Source organism: Pollicipes pollicipes, unplaced genomic scaffold (genome assembly GCF_011947565.3).
Source record: "Pollicipes pollicipes isolate AB1234 unplaced genomic scaffold, Ppol_2.1 Scaffold_4881;HRSCAF=5763_pilon_pilon_pilon, whole genome shotgun sequence".
Lineage (NCBI taxonomy): Eukaryota > Metazoa > Arthropoda > Thecostraca > Pollicipedomorpha > Pollicipedidae > Pollicipes > Pollicipes pollicipes.
In genome coordinates this window covers 56323857-56337039 of record NW_023596576.1, presented here as the reverse complement: position 1 = coordinate 56337039, position 13183 = coordinate 56323857, and the positions used below count along the sequence as shown (strand labels likewise).

The following is a 13183-nucleotide window of genomic DNA, read 5'->3' as shown; positions in this document are numbered from 1 at the left end:
GTGCATTGCCGGAGGGCGTCCAGTCATTTGATTTGCAACTGAACTAAATGTAATTCAGAACGATAAGCATCCGAGACCGGAATGAATGAAGTGGCATATCCTCTGACCCGCTCACGTCAAAACGCCATCTTTGTCATCCATTTCAGGCAAACGCTTGTGAACAGATATTTAATTAATAACACTTTTTCACGTAAGATGGTACAAATACTACAGTAAACAGCACAAAAGTCTCCAGAATACAACCCAGTGACAAGCATTTTACAACTGACTTGAAAGAAAAAAACACACGTGTCGCAAGACTATTTGACCCACAACAGACCACTGCATGAAGCCGCTCGATGCACAAAAGCCTGGATACGAAATGCACGAAGTACGCAACAGAGCCGACGCTCTCTGTTTCAGACGATTCATAAACTCACGGGGGGGGGGGGGGGGCACTGGTTCCGGGTGGTATCCCCTGGGGAGGCACCACGATCATGCTGGGTGAACACACACTTACTCTATCATGACGAAGATGTGGTCGATCACGCAGGACACCATCATCACAGCGAAGATGTACGCTGGCAGATAATGGTGCAGGAAGAACGTGTGGTCGATGACGAAGTAGGGCAAGTAGTTGAAGGCGAAGCCGAGCAGGATGATCAGGCCGATATCACACATCTTGTCCCACTCGTCTGCAACAGAGACGGCTTCACGTTGTAACGCTGCCAGGCAGCAACCCCCACCCCCCTCAAGCGCAACGGACTCACATGGAAGGTCGAGAAAAGCGTACGCGCAGCTTTGCAGAGAAATTCACGAAACGACTACGGCGTCAGTGATAGAGATACGGCCTGCTTCGCTCTGATCGCTACAATTCGCCCAAAAGGAGCAGAGGGTGGGGACTGTGCGACGCCACCAGTAAGGTTTCACACATCGGCAGCCAACGCCCGGTGCGGACGCAGCGCCCTCCATAGTCGCCGCACCTGCACCCGCACCTGCACCCGCACCTGCACCCGCACCCGCGCCTCCACTCACCCTCGGGGATGTCGTAGCAGGCGCGGCGGCGGCGCAGCATGTAGAAGCCGATAATGGCCAGGTAACCGAGCAGGGAGCTGCTGGCCGCCAGCCAGACGGCTACGTTGCCGATGAAGTGGACCTGAGCGTTGCTCTCGGGGCTGATCCAGTAGGCGACGCCTCGCTTCAGCGACAGCCAGTCCAGCGGGTCGCTGGCGTACATGTGGCCCTGCACCGTCTCCTGGTTGTTGAACAGCATCTTCATCTGCAGCTCGGAGAACTTGGCCCAGAAGGAGAGCTCCACGTTGCCCACGGGTAGCATCTCGGCGCCGGCCATGTCCTTCTGCTGTTTTTCGCTGCCTTCAGCTGCCATGCACGCGGACACGGAACCAGGTCAGCGCGCCAGTTTGGCCGACAACGCTCTACACACACGCGCCGCTTGTGAGTGTCGGAGTGTGCGTGTGTGCGTGCGCGTGTGTTCTGCGTCCAGAAAGGCCAACTTCGGGCGGGGCAGCGCGACACAGCACGAGTGCATTTTCCATTCCACACAATCGCCACGTTGCCAGGTAACTCGTCTGCGGGACGGTGACCTCTCAATTGCCCCGTTGCCCAGACTTCTCCGCGGTACCACAAACACGACAGGGTTGTTTGTGGTGTCCCCTCCACACTTACGGGTGGTTAAGCAACACCGAAATTCAGTTTTCAACACCCAACAGAGTTGGAGGCAGTACTCGCGCCACCCGTGGCGCGGTGTCGCCCCCTTCCCATCCCCGCAGCACACCCGGCTCCCCGACTCACCGAGCGTGTAGCGGTGCTCCTCGGCGTTCCAGATGGTATCGTCCTGCTGCACCACCTTGTCGCACACTATCTCCATCTGGTTGTGACCCCACTCGGGCAGCTGCTGGCCGGAGTACTTGAGCGCCTGGCCGCTGCTCGCGTGCACAAACCGCACCTGGGGCAGCCGCCACGTCAGAGCGGGCCCCGGTCGGCGCGCCGGGCTCACTGATCGGCTCAGAATCGACGGTGAGCCGGTGGCCACCAGCCGCTCATCCCAGCTGCCGCGTGCCGGTCCGATTCGAGATCCCATCCTCGCAGCATGCGACTGTTAGCTGGCCTAAATGCCATTCAGTCAGGCGCAATGGGCGCGACTTTTGTGACGCACACTTGCCCCTCCCCTCGCCCCGCCACCCAGTCCCTACTTGTGTGTGACGGGGTTTCATGGATCCTTGCCACTAGTCAAGCATAATAACCGGATTTGCGGTGTCTTGGCATTCACCCTGGATAACAGATGTACGCAACAAGTGCAAGACACTACAGTGGAAATGGCTCGCTATTTTCCTCCTACGCATTACACGCAAAATCAGTATACGACTGTCTCCGCAATACGTGTTTGCTCCCTTAAACAATTAAGTCTAGTCCACGCAACAGGCGACCATTGCCTAAAGCATGCGCACATGCACTGGCATTCCTCACAGCTGACTGGGCACCACGCCGCGCCGCCATGCGCCGTCGCCAGAGCCCGAGCACCAGGCGCTGGTCCCGTGCGCTCACCTGGGACCTGATGGCGTGCCACGCGTCACCGGTGTCCTTGGGGTTCAGCAGCTCCACCCTCCAGAGGTTGTTCGCCGGCATCGAGATGTTGTAGTCGATGTAGCAGCTGACCTCCTGTGAACGCGACGGACGGCGGTAACGTCGGGCGGGCGCTGGGCAAGCTGCGCATCCAATCGGCACACATCCGTCTGGATGAACAGCTGCCGAAAAAACTGCGGAAGTCTCAAGAAGCGGAATGGGCTTAACAAGAGTGAAGCGGTAAAGCAAAAAAAGAAGAAGACAAAAACCAAACGAAAGAAAACAACAACAAAAGCGAAGGCCGCCAAACAAGCACGACTGCGCTGGCCCCGCCTGCCTGGGGCCACGTGCTCACCCTGCTCCAAACCACGACCAGAGCTCGCACCACGACTGAACCCCGAGGAGGCCGGGGACCACAACCCGAGGAGGCCGGGGAACACACTCCGAGGAGGCCGGGGAACACACTCCGAGGAGGCCGGGGAACACACTCCGAGGCCGGGGAACACACCCCGAGGAGGCCGGGGAACACACTCCGAGAAGGCCGGGGAACACACTCCGAGGCCGGGGAACACACTCTGAGGAGGCCGGGGAACACACTCCGAGGAGGCCGGGGAACACACTCCGAGGCCGGGGAACACACTCCGAGGAGGCCGGGGACCACACCCGAGGAGGCCGGGGACCACACCCCGAGGAGGCCGGGGAACACACCCGAGGAGGCCGGGGACCACACCCCGAGGAGGCCGGGGACCACACCCGAGGAGGCCGGGGACCACACCCCGAGGAGGCCGGGGAACACACCCCGAGGAGGCCGGGGACCACAACCCGAGGGGGCCGGGGGAACACACTCGAGGAGGCCGGGGACCACACCCGAGGAGGCCGGGGACCACACCCCGAGGAGGCCGGGGAACACACCCCGAGGAGGCCGGGGACCACATCCCGAGGAGGCCGGGGAACACACCACGAGGAGGCCGGGGAACACACTCCAAGGAGGCCGGGGAACACACCCCCAGGAGGCCGGGGAACACACCCCGAGGAGGCCGGGGAACACACTCCAAGGAGGCCGGGGAACACACTCCGAGGAGGCCGGGGAACACACCCCGAGGAGGCCGGGGAACACACCCCGAGGAGGCCGGGGACCACGCTCCAAGGAGGCCGGGGAACACACTCCAAGGAGGCCGGGGAACGCACTCCAGGGGGGCCGAGGACCACATCCCGAGGCGGCCGGGGACCACACCCCGGCGACGCGCCAGCGCCGGCCGGCCGCGGAGCTGCACCTGGTTCCCCGGCGACATGGGCGCCGCCACGTCGTGTGAGTTGAGCGCCCGGCTGGTCATGCCGTGCACCAGCTGCACGACGTCGCCGTTCTTCACCGGCCGGAACGGCGTCGTCACGCGCATGTCTTCGCTGGAACGGCACGGACGATGGTCGGGCGCGCGGCGCGAGCAGTGGCGTCGAAACACGGCGCTGGGGTGTACCGTTGGTGACACTGGACAGGCGCAGGTCGAAACCCCTGCGAGCGTTAACATAGCGCGACAGAGGCGACTACACCTTTCATTCCATCCTTAGATACATAAAGGTGGCAGACGCCATATCGCGCGCATGAATGATGCGAGCATACCCCGGCCGAAACGTGGAGATTCAACATCGCACCACAAATGCACGCATGAGTAGCTGACACCAGCGCAGCGTGCGCCGGAGCCGCGTCGGCGCGGCCGTCTGGGCATCTCACACGTCAGGATGCTTGACGATCCACCAGTTGTTGACGTCCTTGAAGCCGTAGCAGGAGACCTGCTGCTGGTGCGAGGAGCCGCGCTCGTCGTCGTATTTGACCGGGTAGACGCCCTCGTGCGAGTGCAGCCAGCAGGTGCGGCCGAGCGTGTGACGGAGCGTCACCTGAGAGCCGTGGCCCACCTCCAGCGGCTGGTTCCGGATGATGCTGGCCAAGCCGCCCTGGCGGCCGGGGACGACACGTCACACAGCGCCGAGGCCGAGCGGCCGCGCTGCGGCCGGCGTCACGGGCCGCCGGCTTCGGATGCGCGCGCGCGCGAGGAAGCGACACGTGCCGCCACGGCGGGTGGGCGCATATGCGGGGCAGAGGGCTGCCCGTGGCAGATTGACACGCGGCGTGCTACCGGCAACTACGTCCGCACTAACCGCCCGTGGAAGCGACGCGGCGAGCAAGCAGGCAACACGCGTCAACGACGGCCGTGCCGCCTCTCGGTGGTCCGGCTCGACAGCCAGAGCCCATCGCAGCTGGCGCTCGGCCGCGTGCTCACCAGTCCACGCCCCCTATCAGCGCCCCGCACCGGCCACGCTGGGGCGCCGCACGAACCCGCCCGGCACGGTCGTAGGTCGTAGCACGGTCACCCGCCCGAGGGCCGCGCCCCGCCCAACTCACATCCAGACTGGCCTGGAACGCGCTGGTCATCACGTTGTCGTGCGCGCCGGCCTTGTACAGCACGCTGAGGTGGACGTAGAAGCTGGCCAGGTAGACGGCCACCGGCACGGCCAGCATGAGCAGCGCGCGCACCGCCAGCTGGCTCAGCAGCTGCCGGTTGGTGATGCTGCGCACGGGGATGAGAGTCCAGAAGTCGCGGCAGACGATCACGCAGCCCAGCAGCAGCGTCAGCAGGCCCGAGTAGCGCACGCTGCGGCACAGGGGCGGCGGGGGTGAGCGAGGGCCTACACTGCGACCACCGAGTAGTAGCGCACGCTGCGGCACAGGGGCGGCGGGGGTGAGCGAGGGCCTACACCGCGACCACCGAGTGGGGACGATGCGGGAGTGGGGAACGCCAACAGAGTGAAGGTCCTGAGGGAATGGTGCACAATGTGTCGGAGTACGTTGGGGGCGGGGGGAGGGGTTGGCACATACTGGAGCGGAGTGTAGGAGTTAGGGAGTGGCGCGCACTGTGGCCGTGAGGCGGTCGTCATTGCGAAGTGGCATCACAGGCAGTGACAAGACGCCAGATACGGAAATAATACGGAATCGACGGAACCTCGCCAAATCCAGCTTTAAAATCAGCAATTGGAACAAATGCAACTTAACGCCAGTCAAATGCTGTAAAACAACTACAGCCTCCCCGCCGATCAACGGAGGAGTCCTCCCCAATCAAACGTCGGCGAATTCTGCATTCGAATCTGAATCGAATCCGAGACCATCAGCTGACTCACGTGGCGGCGGCCCCGAGCAGCGCGAAGCCCAGACACAGCCAGGTCAGCCAGGGCCGCGAGAACGGTCGGTCGCGGTACTGGCGGAAGCGCAGCAGGCAGAACACGCCGGACACGGAGAACAGCAGCAGGAACGGCTCCATCAGCATGAACCGAGACTGAACCAGCACAGCATTCTCTGGCGAATGAGGACACCATTAGGTTGCTTTGGTCGTGCACTGTCGCAAACGGCCACCTGTGCTCTGGTCCAGGCTCATATTCTATGGGCAGGCAAGCTTCACTTAGGCACCGCCCTCGGGCTGAGAGCGTCTCTCACATCCCGGCTCGTGCCACGGCAACTTCGGTCCCGACTCATACCTTATCATCTCATGATATCCAGCTCGGTGCCCGACCCCACCCACGATGCAGCCTCGCCTTCGCCTCGGATCTGCATCGGTCAGGTTCGACCAAGGCAGGTCCGAGGCGAAGTTCTCGGGACCCCGGCATCACACGTGTGCGAGCACAGCATGCGCCACGCGCGCAACACCCTCAGACAGAACGCGCGCGATCCCGACCAGCTACTCATGGCTCAAGAACACTTGGCAGACACCTCTGGTGCTACTCTGCTTCACTGGAGGCGATTCACAGTCAGTCTATCATAACTGGCGTTGCGTTCGGCGGCTAGGGCACGCTACTCATGCGTCTACGTGATGACTGCGATGATGAGGATAGGAGGTGACGAGGATAGCGGACTGGCGGAGGGCTGGGAGGACGGTCACCTGGCTGGGGGGCGAGGAGTCCGTGCCGAGCGGCGGGAAGCGCGCAGGGCACCGCCGGCGACAGGATGGCTCCGGATCTCGAGGTGGAAGCACAGGTCTGGTGCGGCGTCGGCCCCCTCCTCGGCGACTCCGCGCGGGAGACCGCGGGCCGCCAGACACGGCCAGCTTCGCGTTACGCCAACACCAGCGCAGCTTCCGACGACGGTCCCGGCCAGAGACCGTCTCCTCGGCTGGGCCACACGGGAACACGGTCAGCAGCAGCGCGCCGGCCCCCGCCCGCCGGTCGGCGCGTCCCCGCCGCTCGCGTACCGAGCAGCAGCAGCACGCCGGCCAGCGCCGCCGGGTACTTGGCCAGGCCGAGCTGGCGCAGCAGGCAGTAGACGGCTGGCAGCAGCAGAGAGCCGGCCACGGCCGGCAGCAGACGCAGCATGTACACCGGCACCGAGGCCGGGTACGGCGAGCCGATCCGGTCGAAGCTGAAGTCCCCTGCCCGGGCCGAGGCGTCACGTCAGTGGGGTCGCGCTCAGCCGGGTGCACACACTGGCAGCGGTGAGAGCTCCGCACGCGGCGGGCATCACCGCCACTCACCGCCCCGTCGCACTGACACGATGGCAAGCAGTCGAGAACGGTCGCCAAGGCCTCGGACGGGCAAAGGCACTATGCGTTGTGACTCTTAACCACTGGCGGGTGACAGCTTTCGTTTGACGATGGCCTGCAGCTCGACACTGGGGTCGTCCCCAGCCGGCTGGGCTGCGGGCTGGGGACGGGGTGCTGGGCTACACTCACCGTCGTAGCCGGCGATGTACGCCGCCAGGGCTATCAGCTGCTTGCCCAGTGGCGGCTGCGAGTCGAAGAAGAACATGTTGTTCACATAGTAGCCCGCGAACTTGCCGAAATGGAGCTCGTCAAAACTGGAAACGGTTAACTGAGTTACTACAGCGCCAAAACAAAACCAGGGCTACGCAAGAGACACGCCATTCCCATAACGTGGTGATAAAAACATTCGGGCTCGTGTTGAGCTTATTTACAAAACCGAACAGCTACCTCTGAATTGCCGAGATATACCGAACAACATCTGTTTCTGACGGGCCACCATTGCAACCACTGCTACACTTCAAATGGAGGTGATGAGGCTGGGTGGCTATGCCGGCAGCGGCGGCAGCCCCGCTCGTGCGGCTGGTGCACTTACACGATGGCACGGGGCAGGCCGAGCTGGTAAAGCCTGGTGACGAGGCCGGCCACCAGCAGCACCAGCGCCACCCAGTCGACGCCGTGGTGTGGCTGGGACGCCGCCGCCGGCAGGGGCACGAGCCGCCGCCGCCACCGGCTTGGCTTTCTTCTCAGCCTCATCCTGAGTCAGACACGGGGCTGAGTTAGGGCGAGGGCGAGGGCGAGGGCGGGGAGGGGGACAGGGACGAGAACACGAAAGAGGTGGGAGGCAGCCTATCACAGCAGCGCAGGTCAGCTGATCATCTGGGACCCTACCAGGCGAGATTTCGTGGCAGTGTGCAGCCTCGCGGCACTTCGAGACGTGCTTGCTGCCGCCTGTCTGGCAGCGCAAACGTCCTTCTGGACGATGAAATTCGGTCGCGCACCATCCAGAGGGCCACAGCGGCGAGATGTGGCGTCGGCGCCGCTCCGGGCCCCCCGCCTCGCCCGAGCCGGCCTGCCTCCAGACGCGCTACCGCCACGGATCATCCGGCCGGACCGGTTTTGGGATCGCGCCGGATGCCGACGGATATCGTGCCTGCTCTGTGCACCTCCACAGCCAGCGGGCGGCCGCCCGGCAGCTTTCATTTGCAGCACGCGACCAGTACGTCACATCGCACCGGAACAGTCACCACCCCGTCTCCACGCCGGGCTGAGTAGCTGGAGGGGGCACCGCAGAGGCATCCAGCCCCCACGGCCAGCCGCCAGGACAACGGCAGCGCGGGTCGGGTCAGGTCGGGTCGGGGCACGAGCCGACGCAGACGGCGCCAGGGGCGTGCCGTTGTCCGTTGGCTGGCTGCCGACGTAGCCGGGCACGCCCGGTTGGGCCTGTCGTGGTCAGGCCGCCGAGGACGCGGCGGCGCCCGCTCACAGCCAGCCGCCAGTCACGACTCGCCAGCCGTCAGACAACGGGTCTGCTCACTTGTCTCGGCGGCGGCAGCCGCCGCCGCCACCCGCCAGGCGATGGCGAGTCGGCCGGAGGGCAGGATACCGGGGGAAGGGTACGTGAAAAGGTGAAAGGGGAAGGGCGGGCGTATTCTCCAGAGGCTCCCGGGAGGTGAGCTGAGATGCAACACTGAAAGTTGCCTGCCCGTTCTCGCACTTGCAAATGTATTGCTGCCCTGATAATGATGATGATTTGGGCTTCGGGACGCACCGACTACGTTGGTCATATGGCGCCCATAACCCACTTTTCATCTAACGAATGTCTGACAAAGCGGGGAGATATGGTTACGTTCGACAGGTGACATGGAATTGTATGTCTTCAAAATAACTAAAATGTGGCCGTCCTTTACTGAGCTGGTGTCGTCTCCCAACACACCATAGAGCGTTTGAAGCACGGATCCTGATCCAAATGGCGCATACGTTCCGAGGCGAGGCGGGCACAATCTATCAAGACATGTCGTACGGTGTAACGATCCCCGCATTGCTGCCCTGTCGTGAATTGTAAGCGCGGATCTACCCTCGCAGAGCAAAATAACTTCTCAAAGGCCCCCACACAGGTTCGGTGAAGGAGCGAAAGGGGACTAATTCATGTGCAGATGGCGACGTTATCGACGGCCCACGAACCGGTTTTAAGCGCCACGCATGGATGAATAGGTGACCTGGGTTTTTGCTCGGGTGCGAGTCGGCATGCTTAGGATCACGAGTCCCAAAGACAAAACATACGAGCCGAACGCAACTTTTCTCGACGTTCGAACCTCAGAAAGGCGTAATTTTTCGAGACAGCGGTCAGGACCCTGTTCACGATTATTTCAAAGGTGAGTTTTTAGTGTATCAGAAAACGCCTTGCCTTGTCAGAAGCTGTCACGCTCCACCTGGTAAGTCAACGTCACTGCCGCCTGTTCCCATGCACAGAACAGTTATAGTGAAAGCTCCCATCATACCTCGAAATGGCACATGAGTTCTCGAATCATCACCGCGCGTCTGGCCAGTCAGTCAACACCCAAGTCGCGCCGCCGCAGTCGGCTGCCGGCGCAGACCGCGGACCGACAACTGGCGCGCGCCGCCCGCCCCGCAAGCGTTACTGTTCCGCTGCAGTCGCAGTTCAACGGGCGACACCTGAGTGACGTCTGACGTCCCCTGCAAAACTTGGGAGCATTTGCTGCTGACTCTGCGGGGCGCCGGCGCGTCACCGTCCGGCCGGCAGAAGATCAGCGTCACGGCGTCGGCGCCGCCGTCAGCGGCGCGCCGGGTCTGGGAGGTAACGGTGCGGTCGCGGCCGGCGCGCCCGTGTGACCGGTAACGGTCCGTGTCGGCCGCCCGGCGGCTGGCCAAACTGGCCGGCGCAGCCGACGCGCCGCGACCGGCAGCCTGTACTCGTCCCGCGCCGCGAGCGGCTCGTAGCAAGACCACAGCCTGATGTCCCAGTCTCACTCTCCGCTCACTGACGACAGTTGTGCGGAGCCGCGCGAAGAAAGAACGCGTATATGTGCCTTCCCTCTGGCAATGTTCATAAGGCGCGGCTTCCACCCCGCGTGCATGGATTATGCGCGCTGGCAATCCGTTTGGACATGAGACCTGCGACCTGAATGGTCGTTTCCACCAGCAGAATCTCTATACGAAGCGCCGATTATACCGAAGGTTTCCCCACACAAGAACACTTGCTCCGCGCGACAACTTGCAGACACAAAACAAAATGTTCGGGATAGTCGATTTCTTCTGACGCTGAAATGCGCCGCAAAGGGTTTCTTCACATCATTAAGCATGGATTCAATCCACCCGCCCTCCTTCATCGTTTGTAATAACGCGATCAGGTGGGGGAGGGGGAGGTCGATGCGACCCCCTGCTGTCTCCAAATTAAGAATGGTTATGACAGTCTTGTGGACAAACGGTGACTTGATCTCAACGATATCTCGCGATTGTTAATTAACACTATATTGCCCGGCCAATAACTGACCCCACAAAGGTTGTCAGCCAATATTCGACCCCACAAAGTTTTGAATGCCAATTTTTACGAAACATGTCACGCGACAGCATGAAGCATACGAAGAAGCGTCCGTTGTTTGTCTAAGATCATTTTTGTTAAGTTAGTGTACTGAGCATATTGAAGTGATGAAAGGAAAGGCTCCCCTAATCTCGGTGTCGTTCCCACAGCTCACGATCGAGATTCGTTGGTTGCCCCACGCCACGATAAATAACGGAGATAGAACAGCCGAGAGCGGGGAAATATCTGGCCGGTTGAGGGGGGGGGGGGGGGGGGGGGGGGGGGGGGGGAGAGGGAGACGGGGCGGAGTGCGGGAGTATCCTCCGACGCTAAGCATGCTAACAAAGGCCTTGGTGACACATTTCATCAATCCCGAGATTGTACTACCCACCGAATGCAGTGTTCGGTTCACAGCAAGCCCTCCCGTCCCTAGCCCGCGAGGCAAACCGGTTGGTTGGGTTTCCACGTGAAGATGAGCTGGCCGCGGCCAGCGATGTGAAAGTGAAGGGCCTCAGTGGTGCTCAACCGCGCGAGGGACGCGTTGTCATGCCAACCGGTGCCCGGGGGCACGGTTCAGCTGCTGCCACGAGTGCGCGCCGGGGCAGAGCAAGGCAGGATTGGCGTTGGCAGGTGGTCGGGGTGGCGGGGGGCGGGGGGGCTTTGGACCACGGCGAGGTGGAAATAAAAAGGAGAAACGCCAGGCATCAGCACCAACAAATACTGCAGTCGCAATCAAGCTATGGAAACCAGATATGCTATCCGGCCCAGCCATGTCGAGCAGAAACGCTATCAACCTGTCCATCCGCCGATTTCCAGAGTCCGGCAGCAGAAATTGCTCACACTCCCCTTCGGCGCAAGCAGCACGTGACACACATTTTGACACGACTGTCCCAACAGCTCGAGTCTTGCACACATTATGCTTGACCGCTAGTATGCCATTTTACAGAGAATACTATACTTTTTTACTCACAGTGTCACTTCCAGACACGAGGTTCTTCTTCAGATCCTGCAATTTTTCAATTCCCGATTTTACGAGTTCCTCGCCATCGACCACTTGCCCAGTGATGGCATCCGTAGTCTTTTTAGTTTGCTTCTTTTTTCTTTGACGAAGTTCAGAGTCCTCGGTTGCCATCATTAAGAAGCTGCCAAAGCTGCAACTTGAACCAGGGCACCGCGTAGCTTCCTCTGAAGCAATGAACACAGCACCCACCGCACCAGCCACACCACGCTCCCCGACCGACCCGAGTCACGACGCGAGTGCTGGGCGCTCCGCGGACTTTCCGATTAAAGACTGAAGCAAGGCCTTCCATAAAGAAGCCAAACTGATAACGTAAATTTCGTACTTCCTTAGAGTTAACAACTGACGTCACTGATACTCATATTTATCCGTCTGTCGTCCCCTACTTCATTTCGAGGGAGTATGTTCTTCATAACTTCATTCTACTACGCTTCTTCGCTAACGACGTCATTCTTAACGACTTTAGATATCATGCTCTGAGACTTTGCTCGTTTGCTGGCTTTTTTCTATCTGTGAGAATTAAAATCATGCCAAGTTGAGGGCTGACTGTAAAATTGTCATCACATTCTCAAACAAATATGCTCACCCTTTTATTTTCTGTTTTCAGTGATAAAAATTTGATGAACGTTTTGCTATTTACAAACACAATGCGTGTAATCCAAAATGAGATAGCCGGCAACTGACGGATCTCATTGGATGATGCTAGACAACCAGTGACGTCATTCACGCTTTGTATTTTATCCTGTTCCCTTTAGGCTACCACAGCAAATCGCGGCAAAAAGTGCAGGCTCGTATCGCTTCGATGGGGATCCCCAAAGCCCTGAAACAGAGGGGTGCCTCCTTTGGCGGGAGAACGAAGAATGGGTGCGCGGCAGCGGATCTCGCAAATATCTTTTTAGTGTTCCCAGAGGTGAGCCATGTCCACAGAAACAGTTTACATTTGAATGACAACTGGAATGTCAACGGGTTCCTTGGGGGTAACAGTGAAAGATATTGGTAGCTTCGCTGGGGTTCGTGCCGTAATATTACCAAATGTGTGGTAATTGTGCGGTAGTTATTTTTACAATAGTATGTACCAAGTGCCCGAGGTTTGGTACAGACATTTGTCGTATTTGTATCTGGGTTACCTGGTTGCATGTGTTCTGTCCAATTTTGTTTTCAGAAGTATAAATTTTGGGCATGCTTTTTGTCAATGCTTCATTGTTTGACTTATGGATATTTAGATACACAATTCAAACAACATGTGGCACATGGTTGATGAACTGATTTGCATACATTTCCCATCTATATTTTGTTTATGTTCTGTTTTGTTTTACATGCTTTTGTTTGGTTTCTAATGTAAATCTGTGGTTTTACTCCTTTGTCTAATTTGGCAAATAAGATATTACTATAAAACCCCTTGGCTTGATTTAGCAGGGTTAATTATTTGTTATTTTCACTTTAGGTATGCACAGGGAATTCATAAATAGAAGGCTACTTTGAATTTTGCACAGACATCTGACACATTTCTGAATCATCCTGAATTTTTGACTGGCTTGAGGC

At 59.6% G+C, this 13183-nt stretch overlaps 1 protein-coding gene across 1 annotated transcript in view; it reads right to left on the bottom strand.

The window, feature by feature from the left end:
* The window catches only part of LOC119099703 (protein O-mannosyltransferase 1), a 13009-nt gene extending 1230 nt beyond the window's left edge, over window positions 1–11779 (bottom strand). The window contains exons 1-12 of the mRNA XM_037222767.1: window positions 11594–11779; window positions 7678–7839; window positions 7275–7399; window positions 6798–6974; window positions 5734–5908; window positions 4961–5210; window positions 4292–4512; window positions 3837–3966; window positions 2545–2658; window positions 1792–1945; window positions 1015–1359; window positions 500–674 (exon numbers count right to left, since the gene is read on the bottom strand). Coding sequence (XP_037078662.1) covers window positions 500–674; window positions 1015–1359; window positions 1792–1945; window positions 2545–2658; window positions 3837–3966; window positions 4292–4512; window positions 4961–5210; window positions 5734–5908; window positions 6798–6974; window positions 7275–7399; window positions 7678–7838 — 2027 coding nt within the window. The 5' untranslated portion in view covers window position 7839; window positions 11594–11779. The remainder of the gene's footprint in view (window positions 1–499; window positions 675–1014; window positions 1360–1791; window positions 1946–2544; window positions 2659–3836; window positions 3967–4291; window positions 4513–4960; window positions 5211–5733; window positions 5909–6797; window positions 6975–7274; window positions 7400–7677; window positions 7840–11593) is intronic.
* Between the last annotated feature and the right edge of the window lie 1404 nt (window positions 11780–13183).